The sequence below is a fragment of the Setaria italica genome, chromosome IX (genome assembly GCF_000263155.2).
Source record: "Setaria italica strain Yugu1 chromosome IX, Setaria_italica_v2.0, whole genome shotgun sequence".
In the NCBI taxonomy this organism is placed as follows: domain Eukaryota; kingdom Viridiplantae; phylum Streptophyta; class Magnoliopsida; order Poales; family Poaceae; genus Setaria; species Setaria italica.
In genome coordinates this window covers 56605326-56621989 of record NC_028458.1, presented here as the reverse complement: position 1 = coordinate 56621989, position 16664 = coordinate 56605326, and the positions used below count along the sequence as shown (strand labels likewise).

General features: G+C 48.6%; 3 protein-coding genes and 1 long non-coding RNA gene across 6 annotated transcripts; 2 read left to right on the top strand and 2 right to left on the bottom strand.

The window, feature by feature from the left end:
• Nucleotides 1–19: 19 nt before the first annotated feature.
• On the bottom strand, nt 20–4899 carry LOC101784454. 3 transcript variants are annotated; one of them, XM_004985709.4, is made up of 4 exons: nt 3610–4899; nt 2699–2865; nt 525–2172; nt 20–363 (listed from the first exon to the last, which is right to left on the bottom strand). In XM_004985709.4, exons 3-4 carry the CDS (start codon nt 2115–2117, stop codon nt 211–213), a joined length of 1746 nt encoding a protein of 581 aa, XP_004985766.1. In that variant the 5' UTR covers nt 2118–2172; nt 2699–2865; nt 3610–4899; the 3' UTR covers nt 20–210. The 3 variants fall into 3 exon arrangements, with proteins under 3 accessions (XP_004985766.1, XP_004985767.1, XP_004985768.1); XM_004985710.4 differs by having other exon boundaries at nt 2723–2865; XM_004985711.4 differs by lacking the exon at nt 2699–2865 and having other exon boundaries at nt 3610–4898.
• A 4219-nt stretch (nt 4900–9118) lies between these two features.
• On the top strand, nt 9119–10427 carry LOC101784037. Its single transcript, XM_004985708.4, has one exon. It carries the CDS (start codon nt 9329–9331, stop codon nt 10091–10093), a length of 765 nt encoding a protein of 254 aa, XP_004985765.1. The 5' UTR covers nt 9119–9328; the 3' UTR covers nt 10094–10427.
• Nucleotides 10428–10928: 501 nt separating this feature from the next.
• On the bottom strand, nt 10929–15128 carry LOC101783373. The gene is made up of 5 exons (XM_004985706.3): nt 14461–15128; nt 12111–12785; nt 11803–11991; nt 11595–11717; nt 10929–11334 (listed from the first exon to the last, which is right to left on the bottom strand). Exons 1-5 carry the CDS (start codon nt 14524–14526, stop codon nt 11224–11226), a joined length of 1164 nt encoding a protein of 387 aa, XP_004985763.1. The 5' UTR covers nt 14527–15128; the 3' UTR covers nt 10929–11223.
• LOC111255924 lies at nt 12674–14466 on the top strand. The gene is made up of 3 exons (XR_002676076.1): nt 12674–12811; nt 13339–13824; nt 13897–14466. It is a non-coding gene; the product is annotated as an uncharacterized LOC111255924 (long non-coding RNA).
• Nucleotides 15129–16664: the final 1536 nt, after the last annotated feature.

Below are 16664 nucleotides of genomic sequence, written 5' to 3'. Positions count from 1 at the left end.
AATTTTCTAACAGGACAAATAACCTCCCTTGCCACAAATCCATCTTGATTTAATAGTTAGTAAATGTGGAATACACATGGCATAGTTTTCACACATCACCGTTGTCATCTTGGCATGGATTGAGTCAACGAATCTACTGTATAAATGTGGAATATTTCTATCTCTACTTATCTATTTACATCTTCATAGTGCTATACCAAGCTTTGCCATTCACAGTTTTGGGCATAGCTGTGGTGCTTGGCTGTGCACAATTGCTATCCCCGTTGAGAAGCATTGCAATGGTGAAAGACCCGAATCGAAGTACAAGATGTACAGGTCCTCCGTGATGTTGACAAGCCTTAACATTGTCTGCTTCCTCGCGCCCTGAAAATTAATGGTAAGATAGATGAGAATCTGAAGGCATTCTAGTGCATCAAAACCTGAATAATAAACAAAACCGCAAATATGACCTAGCAGAAATTCTGATTTCTGATATCTGATTCAAACCATGTAATTCTACTGCAAATAAGCCCAGGGTTAGTTACCTTGATTGACAGCTCTACTGCTCTGCTCTCCTGTGACTCTTCTTCAGGCAAGGAGGCACATCCATCATTGTTCAGCACTCTGATGGGGCAGCCAAGATCCCATCCACCGCAATCACAGCATCCTCCAGATCTCCATCTCTCAATGAGACCTGATGGGCCACTGCACTTCGGAACAGCGCCGCCGTGATAACCTCTGGGAACAATGGCAGTTATACATTTTGCAGCACCATTTCTGTTCTGAACATCAGAAACTTCAGTGCCTTCTGAATGATTTAATCCTGCTTTCTCAAGGAACTTCAAGCCCCAGCCACCGACCACAGGCTCTTTCTGGCGTTTTTGTCGTTGTTCCTTGACCACAATTGCTGCCAACTCTTGGTTGGTCGGTTGATCCTCAGCGTCGAGGTTTGTCAGGCCCGATTCTCTAGCACTGATCATTTCACCTTCGAGTATTTCAGTTAAGTCGTCGAACTGATGAGAGAAGGATTTGCCAAACTTCCAGGGATGTTTAGGACTAGAGGAAACATGTCCTGTTCTCATAATTTCTGTCACTCTCTTGACTAGTCCCTTTCCTTTTGGAACACTATAGGAACTATGCATTTGCCTCAGATAGTCATCTGGAGAACCATACAGCACAAACTCAGTTTCCAAAAGACTTGACTTGTCTGAGTTTAGCACTAAAGAACTTGACACCTTGATCTTGCCCACAAGTCTGGACACATTGCTTGAGTGGCCCATCCAATCTTTTCTTCCTTGCTCTCCAGAATGGATCATGTAGACATAGTCAAGGGCCCTGTCATTGTCCTGTACCTTGATTGGGTTTGCAGTGTATACTGCAATGGGATCGTCCAGTGACAATTCAAAATGAGGCAGCCCATCCTTCCAAATGCATTGTAGAAGGCCTGCACTAAGAGATGATGGGCAGTGTGATAGGACAGGCTGATTTGAGCTCATAGATGTCATATGCGAGCATGAGGGTGACGTCTTCTCATGGATGTGGACCTCAGCTGTGCCTTTATTCATTGGAGATGTCCCAGGGGAGGAGGTTTCCCATGTCTCAGGAGATATAAGCTTCAGTATTTCTGACTGTGTAATAATGTGGGATTTTGACCGAGTTTTTCTCATTTTTGATCCTGCCAGGAAAGGCGATGGGCTTTTCGGTCTTGTCTTTGCATTTACAAGAGCATGCAAAGAGTCCAGCACCTTTTTCTCGGAAGGGCCAAGATTTACACTTCCTTGGCTGACCCCATCAGTGATCAAGTCGTCAAGATCAGTGACATTATGGGTTCTTGTTGGGTGCCTCAGGCTTCTGATGAGAAACTCCAAGATCATCATCTTGGCAGGAAGTGCAGGGAACAAATCCGCATGGTGTGCGTCACCACAGCACAAACATGGTGACTTGTGGCATGACTGGCAGCTCTTGCTTTTCTTCTCATCTGACGTCAATGGCTTCTTGTTGTTTATCTGACTCAAATCAGGCTGAACCTCAGATGCAGCAATAGTCAGGTCTTGGTCTTCTTCTGCCCTTCCACTGAACTCTGGAATTGCACCCTCATCATGTAATCCATTTCTCCTATCCATGTATACAAGTTCCATCTCTGCTCAAGAACTAAAAGATATGGAGAATGCAGTCAAACAAGTCTTTAATCACCTGCACAGAAATAACGTAAGAACATGTTCAGCCCACAAAAAAGGAAATGTGATTGGCAAAATATGTTTTAAAAATTACAGAAATCCTGGTTGGCTGTCTCTGAAGACAGGGACAGGCTTTTCTAAATTTTAACCTACAACAGAAATAACCGAAAATAGAGACAATGTCTTTCTTGTATATATAGCGCATGAAGAAAAAAGATAATTTATTGGAAAAGGTATCAAAATCTGCAGTGTCATCATACAATGAAGCAAGGAACATGTAGCATGATCACACAGCAAGCAACATGGAGAGCATGATTTCATGGTTGACCAATTAAATCAGATAAAAAAATTACAAATGATTAACAGCTACCAGAGAAGTGCCCATGTGATGTCTTCGATGTACTCAATTTTCTTACGGAACATCCTCTGCTCAAAATAAAGCTAGAGGCAGGTATACCCAGGAGTGGTGCAGAAGTGCTCGAAGGGAATGCTTGGAATCAATAGTAAGCAGTAGTAAGCAGTAACCACAAGATAAAACTTACTTCCTCCTAATGGAAGTATCTAACCTCTGTCCTCGGCACATTAACTCCTCTCGAGTAGTACTAAGCAGTAAGCACCTTATAAATGGCAGTTACACCACACATCAACACTGCCTTCGTGTGATTCATGGGGTACACTCCATCCACCAATAAGGCATCTAAGGTTTTGCCTGTCCGTATTAACAGAAGGTGTCAGTACTCAGTACTACTAACTGTACTTGGTAGCTTAGACTGCAAGGCTGATAATAACTAATTCACTGCCGTCTCGGCATCTCCTATGAAAGCAGTGGGTCAGGTGTCAGGGAAGCTCTGGTGCTACTTGCAAACGCATTCTGAACTAGGAAGGACAGTGTATTGAGACATGGGCTCATTCTCTTCATCTCTGCTCTGCAGCATTAGGAGATGAGTAGATGACCAGAGAAAGGTACAAGCGCGGGAACTATGTTCAGAAACCTCAAATTACAAACCACCGATCCTCTGAAACCGAGACTTACTAGGATGAAAGAGATCAGCAGGAGTCTTCAATCGCAGGAAAAAAAAAAGTGGCACTAAAAACAAAAGTTGCATCCGCGCCCACGCGGCAAAAGAGTGGTAAAGCCCAACTGAAAAAGGATGACCTTAAATGCATTCATCACCGGCGTAAAGCACGGCCAGGTTCACCGGAAAATTACTTTGTTGCACGTTGCTGCCTTTAACACGACAGCAAAGGAAAGCCTATGGGTAACAATTACAGCACCAAAAAAAAAAACAAGAAAGTTGCAGCCATCTTTCCTCTCTCAAAGCAAGAAGCAAACCCACGAATTAAACACCCCTAATTGACAACAGTAACCGAAGCTCAATAAAACAAGCTAAAGATTGCATAGTTTTAGTCAAAAGGTGGAGAAGAGAAATGGAGCAGGCATCGGATTCCTCACCTAAAGCTCAAAGATCGACAGGCAGCATCCAAGGCTCGCCGGAAGGAAAGCACTGCCTCCCAACCTCCCAGCACAGAGGAGCTCTCCTCTTCTTGATCCGAGCAGAGTTCGCCTTGGAAGGAGCAGGGAGACTGATGGGCCAATGTGAAGAGCACACAAGAACAGAAGAAGAAGAAGACGGCCGGGAGATTATATACTCCAGTCCAAGAAGAACTGGGCTAACCAACAAGAGCTAGCCGATGACTCACCAACCGAAACTAGAAACAAGATTAGGTGAAAGAGGACCCAGGACCTACTAAAACCAAGCCGCTCTCAACGGGAACGACCAACAGGAGCATCAAGCCGAGGCAGGACACTGCCACTTGCTAGAACAGAGCGGAAGAGACAAAGCGCTCAGCTTTTCTCCGCCTAACAGCACCCCAAAACGAGCAAGGAGATGGAGGGGCAAACGGTGAGCCCAGGCGGAAGCTCGATGGCCGGCCAGGGAAGAGAAGACGAGGACGGATACGAGACGAGAGGGGAGGCGGCTTGACTTCTTCCAGAACGGAAGAGAAAATAAGGGAAAAGCTGCCGCCTTTACTCCTCGCAACACTCGTCTCTTTCCATTAACACGACGGCGAAGGCTTTGGAGACGGAGTAGACCCTCTCGACAACGCGTCACTGGCGCTACAGTTTCCTTCCATGCCCGGCTGCCTGCGCCTACGCATGCAAGCTAAGAAACAACCGGCCGAGGAAAAGGGACGGAACGCCCGCCGGATCAGACAGAAAGAGAGAGGTTCAGAGCGAGTCGTAACTCCCCCTCGCCATTAATGGCTGGTCGCGAACGGCAGCAGCGAGTTATGGCAGGCCAAGGGAAAGCAGAGAGCGTCGTCAGCAAGGGGCGTTACCGAACCGCAGGATCGGAGCCCTGGAAATCGGCTAATCTGGAGGGCGAGATTGGCCGGGATTGCCGTGGGAGAGACGCGGAGCATGTGAAGGTGGGGAAGCTAATCTAAACTATGCTATGCAACTGATAGCCCGCAGCGGCGGCCGAGAAGTGGCTTTGCGGCACTAAAAAAATGGAGGCTTTGGCGCTGATTTCTCCGGGGTTCAGTTCTCGGCACGCGTGATCGAGTGTGTATCGTTGGTTGATTGCGTGCTGCGAGGGGTGGGATAGGTTCTAAATTCTGCAGTGGAAGCTGTGCCCGTCGCGGAGGATCTATTCCCCGTTCCCCACTCGGGGTCGGAGCGGTTGGAATTGGAATGGGATAGCGCTCGGCTCGGCTGACGACGGTGGGGGGCTTCCGCTGCATCGTGCTCGTGACCGAACGTTGCGGCTTGGACTCGGGGTAGTGGAGGGGGCCGGCAGGCAGTGGAAGCGGACAAGGACAGGAGACGGAGGGGTCGTGGTGTCACGAGCGGGCGAGAGCCATGGGGAAAGGTGGAGGGGAGGCCGCTTGTTTTGCGTGTTGGACCCTTGCAAGGTTTTGGGAGCGAAAGTTGTTCCTTTTTGTCATGGTGCTGGCACTTGCTTTCGATTTCCACTTCTTCAGCGCTCGCTCTTGCAATTTCGTTCTGAAAACTGGTACCATTTGTGCTCCGAAAATCAACGTGAAATAGGAGAAAATCTCAGAGTTCGTGCATGTGAAGCGCAAAGGACATTGCCGTATGGACGTCACTGGCTTGACCTGCCAGTCCTTCTGGAACAGTACAAGTATTACAGATTTTATTCAGAAACTGTGGTGCGGTGCGGCCAATCAGTCCACGGACGCAACGCAGGAAACGATCTTGGAAGATAAGTGGATGATAGGAGAAGAGGGCGACGTGTGCGTCTAGTCACACCGCCCCAGTCTATTCGTCGGCCTCGAGGCGCCCACCACTGCACTAACGGCCACTTCCCGGCCGGGACCGGCCTCGCAGCTGTTGCCCAACCAGCACAGCCCGGCCTATGCTATGCTATGCGCCCAGGTTTTTGTTCCCTTTCGCCCCGTTTCTTCGCGTTTTCACCGTGCCGTGCCGCACCATGCGATGCGAGGAAGATGACACGCTCGTGGAGGGATCGAGAGCACACGTTGGCTTGGCTTGACCGGCCCAGGCTAGCCGGTGGCGACTGGGAGTCTTCGGTGAAACTGAAGGGGGAAGAAACGAACGAACGAGGCGTGCACGTACGTTCTGGTAGACCTGGAGAGAGGTTTGAATTCTTCAGAGGAGCGAGCGTTGAACCGGCCCGGCCAGATGGTACTTGGGTGGTTCAGACTGTTGCTGCAAGTGCTGTGTGCAGTGCAAGTACCAGCATGACCGGGACTCTTATTTGAATTTGTCCAGAACTTTTTTGAATGAATGCTCTGTGCGCTCTGCGCTGTGCAAATACGATTTTGTCATGGAGGATTGTCTTTGGATATGGTTATTTAATCCCCAAAATAACAAATTTTCAAAGGAGAACAATGGAGATTGGAGAATGACAGGACGTGGATCCACTGACTTGAATGGGGCGAGACCTTAACGACCTGTGACGTGTGGTAACGCACCAAGAGTGGGTCAAACCTTTCTTCCGTGTTGTTTTTTCCTGGTTGCGAATCAATGAATCATCTAATTCTTTTTGAAAAAAAGAGGTAACGCAACCCTGACCAAAATGGATTCAAACGGACACGCTCCAGTCCAGCCTGCAGGCAGGACGTGCCATGCCGTGGCGTCCAGCAATCTCTCATGTCCCAACGGGAGTTGGCCAGGCAACGTCTCGCACAACTACAGGAGGCGCCGCGTGACGAAGGAACGGGACAGTGCGTCGTCGCCGTGGTGCAGACAGCGACCGGCAATTCAGTAACCTGGCTCCAAATTGACCACAATGCAAAGATGTCTGGTTTTATTTGACAGCCACGATCTCTGTTGCTGATGACTGAGGTAAGTGGACGATCCATCTCACCACCCTCAAGTGGAAGATGGATCAAAGCGACGGGCGAGGGCGACACGACGTGCCGACGAAGGAGCCATTCAGAGTCACCAGACAGCAGTAATAACCAATGCAAGTCAACTTTTACTAGGTGCAAGATTGGTGCTACACCAGGTTCCCGTTTACTCCTATATATAAGACGAAAAAGAAGAAGCGCAGTATGGTAATGTCAGCTCTAGCGTGTACAGATCCTAAGCTTTTTATTCTGATCTGATTTCTGAACACTCATCCTTGGCAAAAAAAAGATTACTGAACACTCATGTGAATAGCCTTCAGGGTTCAGCAGATGGCCTAATCTGGTGGTGCACAGTAGACGCCAAAATCCTCGGTACTCGATGGCATCGCCGCCGCACCTGGGGCTCGTGTTAGGTAAAGCCCTAATAATCCGCATGCCCACGTCACTCGTGAGCCGTCGCATTTTCCCTTCGTTTTCTTCATTGCTGTTGGATTGGAGCAACCAAATTGAACAGCCGCGTGCGGTTTCAAACATTGGCAAGCGACCAAATCCGAGTGAGATGCGACCGCGACATGAGTATCATCATCATGTATAATCTCGCCGACAAATCGTTGCATCACGGTACCTTGCTTGCTCGGGGCTTCTGCCTCAACTGCAGTGTCCTTTTCTGGTCAAACGGAATGGCGCCATGAACCGAACAACCGGGAAAGCTCTCCGGCGTCCACCGCCATCAGTCGCCGTCCGTGTTTACTGTGATCGTCGTCATGAATGAATCCATGATTTCCGGCGAAAGGATAATGCATGTCAAGCAGGAACAGGCCGGAAGAACGGTGTTACGCCCATACCATGTGGCTGTGTGATCTCGTTCAGTTTCAGACAAAAAAGAAAAAGAAAACATGAATCAGGTAGACCCATATTGTGTTATCACGGTCGCCGGCATCATCGCTGGTCAGTGGTCTCCATTGCCGGCCTGACATCCTCCTTGGGAGACGGCAAGACGAACTCGCCATAAGATACAATACAAGCACCATCGATGGTGCTCCGGCCTCCAGCTGCAGAGATCTGTATAAGAAACTGAAGGGCGAGAGGTTGCTTGCAAGCTGGTCAAAGACAAGAGTACCGGGAGAAGTGCTTTTGTTCCACGACTCGAATGCAAATACGTAATAAGATACCATAACCACTGCCAACTGACAGTACTCAGCATGTGGATGAGGATACTTTATCAGGCCAATCATCTCCGTCACGTACACGCATGGAACGCTGAAGACCAAGCAAAGCATCCGTAGTCACGTACATGTCCAGCTCTGCACTTCACTTGGGCTGCCTAAAAAGTGGTTTGCAAGTACGGCATGCTGCCACTGACCTTCCGCTCGTCGAATACCACCAGTACTTGAGCGTTTGTGTGCCGAGCACGTAGCGTGCCATCGTTAGGTATCGGAAAGAAATGTTGTATCCGCCGGCCTTTTCGGGAGGGTCGCTTGCCCGGCCGCTCTACGCAACCGTGCTCACCGTGACCTGTGATGCATTTCGGTCTCGGTTCAGGGACAGATCAGAGGTGCTCTCTTCCCTCGGCCACGAAGCAAAAAATTCTGGACCGTGCAGACTCGATCATGGCGGATGGAGGAGTTTCCGTGGCTTTAGGAGGAGTGCAACCTCTGTTCAGTCCATTGTATGCTCGTTCCTGCTACATGGACGTTCGAACTTAACAGTCGGCGCCAGAACCAGTACGGTATCCATCAGAGAGCTGCGGTTTTGTGTATCTGAACGCGCTGACACTTGGCCAACTCGATGGCATGTTCCCTAGCGATTGGTTTCTTGTAACCCACTAAATCATGATCATTTGATCCACTGGATGAACACTTGCGATCAGTACGTCGGGATCATACACGTGTACTGGCCATATGCCTACAGTTTCTTCTCCCCACCAGGAATCGATGCCTGCAGTTGGACGGACGTTTTCGTCAATGTCTCCCTCTATCATCAGTCTATCTGCATCGAGTGAACGGCTTTTTCTCTGGAGAGCAAGAGCGAACAGCTCCTTTGTTCTTGTCCATCCGCACGTTTGTTTGGTGGTGTTGGGATAGGAATTCCAGCTCAGGAGCCCAACAGCACCGCGCAACCGGTAATGAAGCCCATGGAATCACGCCAAATTCGGTGTCTGTCGCCTCAGCAGGGGATTCGCGCGGGCTGGGGGAGTGATTCCGGCCCAGGAAAGAGCAATAAGCAGCCCACATGAAAAGCGAGCTGTGCACGTGGCCCACGAGAGCGCGCAAGAAGGAGGCCCACGGGAGCACGCAGATGCAATAATCATCACGCGGCCCATCAATCGAGCTGCAGGCCGGCTGTAGAAGGTGACAGCTTTGACGCATAATCGCACCCGCGCGCGGTCCACCGGCGTCCAAACAAAATTCACACCATGATGTTACGGCCTCGCTCTCACGGTGGAATTTCGTTGGGCTGCTGCTTTCATCTACGAGACAACGACGCGTGCTGCCCGCGCGGCCGCGGCGCCGAGCTGCCGGAGACAGCGACGCCGAGCTAGCCACACGCCCACACGGCATATGCCCCGGCGCCCGCAGGGATCGGCGACGGTGCGCCCCCGCGCCTGGCATATCCTCTCCCGCGGGGACGCAGCCGCCCAACGCGCGATAGCGGCCGCATCCACGTCACCCCTCGCCATCCTCTTCGTCCCCACTCGGTGAGCCCGTGACCTTTTTTTTTTTTCCTTCCCCTCTCGGCTCCCGACCCTCCCACAGTTCCAGGGCCACGCGCCCCCTTTTCCCGCACCCCGTCTCGCCTCCTATGGCCTGCGCGCCCCCACGAGGGCCGCCGCCATGCCGCCCCCCGCGCTCCACCTCGCGGCCGCCGCGACCTCCGCGCTCGGCGTAGTGCTCGGGGTGCGGCTGCTCGTCGTCCTCTCCCGCTCCCGCGCGCTCAAGCCGCTGGCCGACGCCACCTCCGCCGCCGCCGCCGCGCTCAGGACGCCGCGGGCCCTCGCCACCGCCTCCTCCCCGATCGCCGCGCTCCTCGCCGCCTCCAAGGCCGCGTCCAAGTCCTACAAGGCCGCCCGCACGCTCGGCCCCGCCGCGCGCCTCCCCAAGCTCCCCTCCTCCAAGCGCCTCAAGGCCGCCTTCGCCGCTGCGTCGCTCCTCCGCCTCGCCACCGCCGCGCCGCTCATCCCTGCGACGTCGCCCGCGGGGGTCGTGGTGCTCGCGGTGCTCAAGTCGAGTTACAAGCTGTCCAAGAACACGTCAAAGATCGCCGAGGGCTTCCTCGGGCTCCAGGTGCACAAGGGATTCAGGAACGGGATCGACGCGCTCGGGGTGGTCGTCAAGGTCGCTGTCATCGCCACCGAGGTCGCCCTCTGGGTCGGGGGGCAGTTCTGGGGTTATGGACGCGGCCGCTGCGTCAGGTTCCTCGGTTTCACCAGGCAGCCGAGTAGCTTAGTCCTGCTTGGGTGTGGCAAATCTGAACCTCAAGTTGTACTGTTCGATCCAGTAATTGATGAGATGGATGACTATGGGTGTGAATTGGAGGAGCGAGGGGCCTCAGAATTGCTCTCCCTTGCTGTGCCCGTGCCCCAGGTGACAGCATTTTAGTGACTTAGCACACAATTGTTGTCCTTGTACATTTGCTTATATCAGATCATGTAGAGATGGTTTTTTATCGAGTCCTTGATCTTAGTTCTTGTATGTCACACTGGTTTGGGTGAAGAAACTGTACAGTTGTGTCCAGCCAGGGTTGCAAATTTGTATGTCGTCTGTTTCAGTGACTGTTGTTTGGAAATTTGCGCTGATTGTAGCTTAGCTGAAATGGAGTTTTCCAGTGTGGTGGTACTACTAGAGCTTCAAATAGTCAGAGCCGACTTTCAGTGTGGTTTGTCTATTTCACTTTGGTACCTAAATGACAAGAAGTGCTAATGCTTAAATTTTATAGGCTGATTAAGATGTTAATTTTTGCCCTCACCCAGCTGCAGATGCTCGATTCTGTAAATCTGCAGTTTGCTATTGGATAACTCAAATGAAAACAGAAAACTAACAAAATGGAATGTCTACAACTATTGCATGGACACAGGAACTTATCAGAAAGATCTTGAACCTTACTTAACTCATGCTGTATAATGTTAAACATTTCTGTAACTCTATTGCCATGCTATATGTGCGGTTTTCCTTTTCTTATTTTTGGTGCGGTGATGGGTCGCTAAGTGGTGGGGTGCTGATTGGGAGCCTTCAGCCTCTGTGGCCAGGAGCATGATCTAGTTACCAGGTATGGCTGAATGTAGTTAACCAAATCCAGTACTCTAAAATATCTTGTATATCTCCAGTTACATATTTCCATATTTTACTGCATTTACAATCAAGCAACATGTAGTTTCAAAAAAAGAAGAAAAGAAAACGATCAAGCAATGTAGTGCCGTGAGTTGAAAATAAAGAAGTGTCCAAGAAATCCAGGGAACTCTTTATTTCTATAAAGGGCATAGTTATATACACAAATCACTGTTTTGGAGACTAACTACCACATTCACATGTGAGAATGGCAAACAAGGGACAGCAGATTACACATACATTAATTCTACATTAAAATTGAACTTGAACTAAGTACTTGTCCTGCAAGTGAGCTTCTAATGCTGTAAGCTTATTTTAGTGGAAGTGGAAAAACTGTGCTCAATGGTTGCACAACTTGAAACAAAAACACTGGGTTCTTAGTTTGCATGGTTGAGACTTGAGAATCATATCCAGGACTCAATGGTGCATTTGTACTTGTAGTTGTAGGGATTTAACCCACTTAGATGTGCAAGAATATCAGATGTGTCCATCATGCCTTCTTCTTTCATACGGTTCTGAAAAAAAAAGATAACAATTCTTGTTAACTCCGTATAGAATTGTACCAGGTTTCCATTTGAAAACAATTAAACTGCATAACAGGAATCATGCATCTTCAAGTTAAATAGACCAGGGACTAATTCATGAGCTCATATCTGCATTCACTACGATCTTGTGTTCTATCACTAGTCCACATGAGTATCCCCAAGTTACCATTTCTTTTCGCTATCTGGACTGTAATTTCTTATAAGACAATATCGTATACTTCAAAACTTACAGTTTGTTCATAATGTTCATGACTGTGGGAGCTTGATTGTGCTGCTTCACAGAGTTCATCATTCTTTGCAAACCTTCCGCGGACACGGGGCCTGCTATCTGCCAAGGTTTTTCTACAAGCGTACTGCATATTTTGTTGTGTGTTAGCACAGCTGAATCGGTAAGATGTCCATGCACAAGTATTGCTGTACTGAAATGCTCAATAGTACCTTTATTTTTTTGCTGAAATTTCTCTCGTTTCGTTTCTTGATGTACCTATGAATCTTTTCCTTTCTCTCTTCAGGTGACAATCGGACAACCTTGAATGTCGAATCCTCCAAGCCTGATAGCTCTGTTGGAGTTAATGTTGCTGGGTTCCCATTGCATCCATTTGTCAGGTGTTGATTATTTCCTCCTACCTGTGTAAGAAGCCAAATCAATTTGCATGGTCAGCTGATTACTTGGCCTGTCATTTTATCTGACCATCATTGTGGTTTGCAGTATGATTCTCAATGCACTCCTAGGTTCTGAATGTTACCTGCATCTCTGCATTATTAAATGCCCCTTGCATGGACTCTGTGTCACCTTCCATCAACTTCTGATATTCGCCAATCATCGCCATACTATTGCTACTATCACTTGCACTACTGAAAAATCCTCTTTGTGGTGCCTCTGCATTGCAGTTCGTAAGAATTGCTCCTGCTTGCTGAAACATGGTTCCATCCAGACCCATGAACCCTCCAGCTAGTGCCGCTGTGAAGCACTCATCATAGTCTGAAGCGATTGGCATCAAGGCAGGTGCACTGGTGCTCATTTGCATTGGAGGCACTTGTTCTGCAATTGTCCCTGGAAGTTCCATTTGGCTGAATTGCTCTATGGTGGCCTCATTGGTGGCATGTGGATAGTATGCTACTTCTGAAAGCCCATCGATCGGGGGAAGGAGCTCGGTCTCAAGTCCATGTTGCTCTTGCTCAAGGAGGGCCGTAAGAGTGGAGTCGAAGGAGGGCAATGGGGAGTACGCTGTGGGTACAACAGCTGGAGTTTCATCACTGTAGCTGCAGACAGGAGGAGTGGTAGTGGTAGACGATGAAACATCATCAGAGCAGGCTGGAAATGGGTTGGAGGTAGTAGTCACTGCAGCAAAGAGGTCATCACCAAGGCCTTCGTCACAGAAGTCAAGAATATGGGCAGCTATGGGGCTTGAAATGCCCTCCTGTAAATTTCAGAGGGGACAGAAAAGTGAGTTTCTTCTTGCTAAACAAGTGTTCTTCTAACAATTGAACCACAAAACCACAGACCATATAATTTTCAAGGAAAAAAACTTGGGGCAAATCCATAAATTTGTGTATGTCTGACTGAATCATAACTTACAGGATTCCTAGGGGAAACGATCACACTTTACAAACTCATCATGAGAATAGTGGATGTTAGGTGCATCATTACCTTCTGTTAGAGGATACCTATTTTTTTGTCAGTGCAGTTACTTCTGTACAATTTGCGAGAGGATCAAAAGCTGTAGACATATGCAACCATGTGCAATTTTCTGAATAATTGTACTATCTTTATTGAAGTGAACTTGTCCAAATAAAATGTAAGATGCATCTATGTGATTTGGCTATAAAATTGTCTAAGATATAGAAGCAAAAGGGAAAAAATGTCATTTATTCTCTGGTAATGCTGCAGGCCCAAATCTGAAAGATCTCAACCATAATTTAAATGCTTTTAGCTTTATATAGACGCCTAACAACTATGCATTACATGTGCAGGCAAATACCAATGGTCCTAGGAAATGACTTATTGCCATTTCAATTACAACCCTATGAGCATGAATTGTTTGGTCAGATTCAGAACAGAACATCATCGCAAACCTAGGAAGAAACAGAGCAAGATCTGTGATAGAGAAACAATTACGGTGATGCAATCGTCAGGAAGCATGGCGGGCACCGTCAATCTTCACCGAAGATAGTCAGATTGGTGCGCGCACAGCTTCTTGGAAAAGTTTCCTCCAATGTTACATTGATCCTTGAGAAGAGAGATGGTTCTACTTGTGGCGGTAAACTCTGAATCAGCATATGTGCGAGGAAGGTAGGCTAATGAAAGAGAGGGGGACCGAAAATAAGCCAGCTTGGCCATGCAGATGCACATGACTATTTTCCAGGATGACGACATCACAGAAGTCAGAACCCAGAATTTTCCGTGCGACAATCGCGGTCGGGAGGGATACAGGGTAGAAACAAAGACATAACCAAGAAGTTAGTCAGCATAAAATTGGATATCCTAAATGCATATGCATGGTCTAATGCAAGAATGCTATTTTTGCGCAGGCTGTGCTTATTTCTGGAAAGAAGTCTCAACGAATTCGGTCACTCCTCGAAGCTGATAGACCGGGGCGTGCGACGACCTCATCTGATGCAGTATTTAGCAGGTATGAAATATATTTTCCTTCCAGCCTTTATGACTTTGCATGGGCGAGATCTCCTTTTAGTCATTAATTTGACAATAAGAAAATTGTGGTATACGGATTTTATGAATAGACTACATACATCATGCAGAGTTCAGTAATTCTGCTGAGAGAATATTGTGTGTTGATAATTAAAAAGATCTTGACTAGCGGTTTTTCTTGACACAATGATAGTATGATTCAAGGAAGCAATACAATGCATCATTCAGTGTCCATACTTTTCCTATTAGCAACACGCTATACTCACTGCTCAGCTAGCGATTCAGATACACATCATGCAAGCAAGGAAACATAGCAAAACAACTCTAACGAAGTGGTGCATACATGCAATTTTTAAATTAAATCAAAGAGCTATATATGTACTAATAACAAAAAAAAAAGAACAGAAACAATGAAACAGCTAGTCCTCAAGGTTGAAGCGACTTACAATGCCGAAGCCATCCGGGATCACCATGCGGGCTGCATCCTCGAACACCATCATCTCTCTGAGCATGTATCGCGGTAACTTGCCGGTATATATGCAGGCGGGCGTTGGTTACACAGTATGGGAGGGAGATATCTAGTATCAGTACAAATCTATGAACCGATGGAGGAGGTATGGGTTGATGAAGGGTAGCTAGTTCGGGAGAAGAAAGGTCAAAGGGAAGTCGCCTAGGCCTGGCCTAACCATGGCGAATGCTGGCGCTGGACATTTATAGGGAGGGAGGACGGCAGTGCCCGGCAACTGCATGGCCTTCCTTTTGCTATCTTTGGGTGGTGCCGCCTGGTGTGATGAACCGACTAATAACAAACTGATGAAGCTTGGTTAGAGCAAACAGCTCGACAGGATCGTTTGCATGGATGGCTACGTAAGACATAGAGAGGCCAGAGGCCTGGTATAGTAGGAGGATTAGAGGACTGTTGGATTAGTCCAGCTAATTACTGTCGTGATCGCGTGTGCTAGCTGGGAAGACAACCTCGGTAATGAAGTCGACAATGCGATTGGAATCTGGGCCTTGTTTAGTTGGGGAATTTGGGAGGTGCCAAATTACTGTTACAGCACTGTAGCACACTGTAGCGTTTCGTTTGTATTTGTGAATTATTGTCCAAATATTGACTAATTAGGCTCAAAAGATTCGTCTCGCAAAGTACAACAAAACTGTGCAATTAGTTTTTAATTTCATCTACATTTAGTACTCCATGCATGTACCGCAAGTTTGATGTGATGGGGAATCTTCTTTTTGCATAGTGTCAAAGTTGGGAGTTGGGAGTAACTAAACATGGCCCTGGTCGGGTGGTCGATCGCCTTTGGGTCACTTCATGTCTGTCAGGCTGTATGTAGTAGGCTAGATGGCTATCCATCCATCTATCAGCTAGCAGTCTATCGATCTATCTCTGCAGTGCCGGCCTCGACACATATATCTTCCTCTTCAAGGATGATGAGCCAGTGATCGATCGATATGATACTGCTCCACTTGAAGCCGTAGTAAGCTTCTATGGCTAGCCGGCTAAAGGATCTCGTACGACGGTAACATGCTAGTATATATGAGCCTTTAGCTAGCTAGGTATATATAGGCAGCATAGCCCTTTATTTCTGCAGCTTATTGCACGGCCTTGCGTGAAGGTTATCTAGCGATGAGATCCCAACATATCGATCATCGATCGGCACCTAAAACTTTTGCGTGACAGATTCCGATCTTCCGATGAGACGCTGCCGATTTCTCTGCAGTGTTGTTTCAGATAAACTCCATTTATGCAAACTGATCGTTCATCAAGGAACGAACATTTTGTTTGTCCTCGATATGATCGATCTGCCGTGCCATTAGGAGCTGCGGAATCCAGCATCCTGCTATCATTAGTCGACACGTCAACGTGAATGACGCGCATAGTAGGCAGTATAGCTTAGCTAAATCCTGCAAGAGCATCGATCTCGCACACGTTCCCTTCTTGCCGAGATCGTTTACTTTGCCGTGTTGAGCAAAAGACAGGTACGGTGACACACTGCAGCTAGCTACTGTTTGGACACGCGAATCATATCCAGGGCGAGGCGATTAGCTAGCTAGCCGGGTAGTAGCTCCTGGAGAAGAAGGAACAATGTCAATGCGCGGGGTGCCGAAATTACCATATAGAAACGACCGCCGCTAGCTCAAAAAAGAAAGCAATCATGCAGAGGCAGGCAGACAGATGCAAAGGCTGGTAGTACGCACGAAGTACCTGGCTGGTGGCCTGGTGGGGGAGGGAGAAGAGGTGAAGGACAGGGACAGGCCAGGCCCCCCAGGGCACCGCGAGAACAAAGGCGGTCGGAGCTCGGAAGAAGCTTGACGCACACACGATCGACTGCACGAGCTAGAGCTAGAGCACCACCCACCGAAACGGAACTAATGCCCATCAGTCCCGGGAAAAGGGAGCCCCAAAGGCCAGAGGGTTTAGGGCAGTGGACAGGGCACTGCACCACCCCCTGCTGCCGGAATCTCTCGATCCCCCCTGCCCGCTTGCCGTCGTGGTGCTTAGCGTAGTCCTGCCGCCTGCGGGGAGAGGAAGGCTAGGCCAAATCCCCGCCCGCGTCCTAGCGTAGCGTGCACAGTTGCCCGGCCGCCCGAGTTGCGCGCGCGGCCAAGGCCAGAGGCCTGGCGGCGGAACGCAAATGCAAGA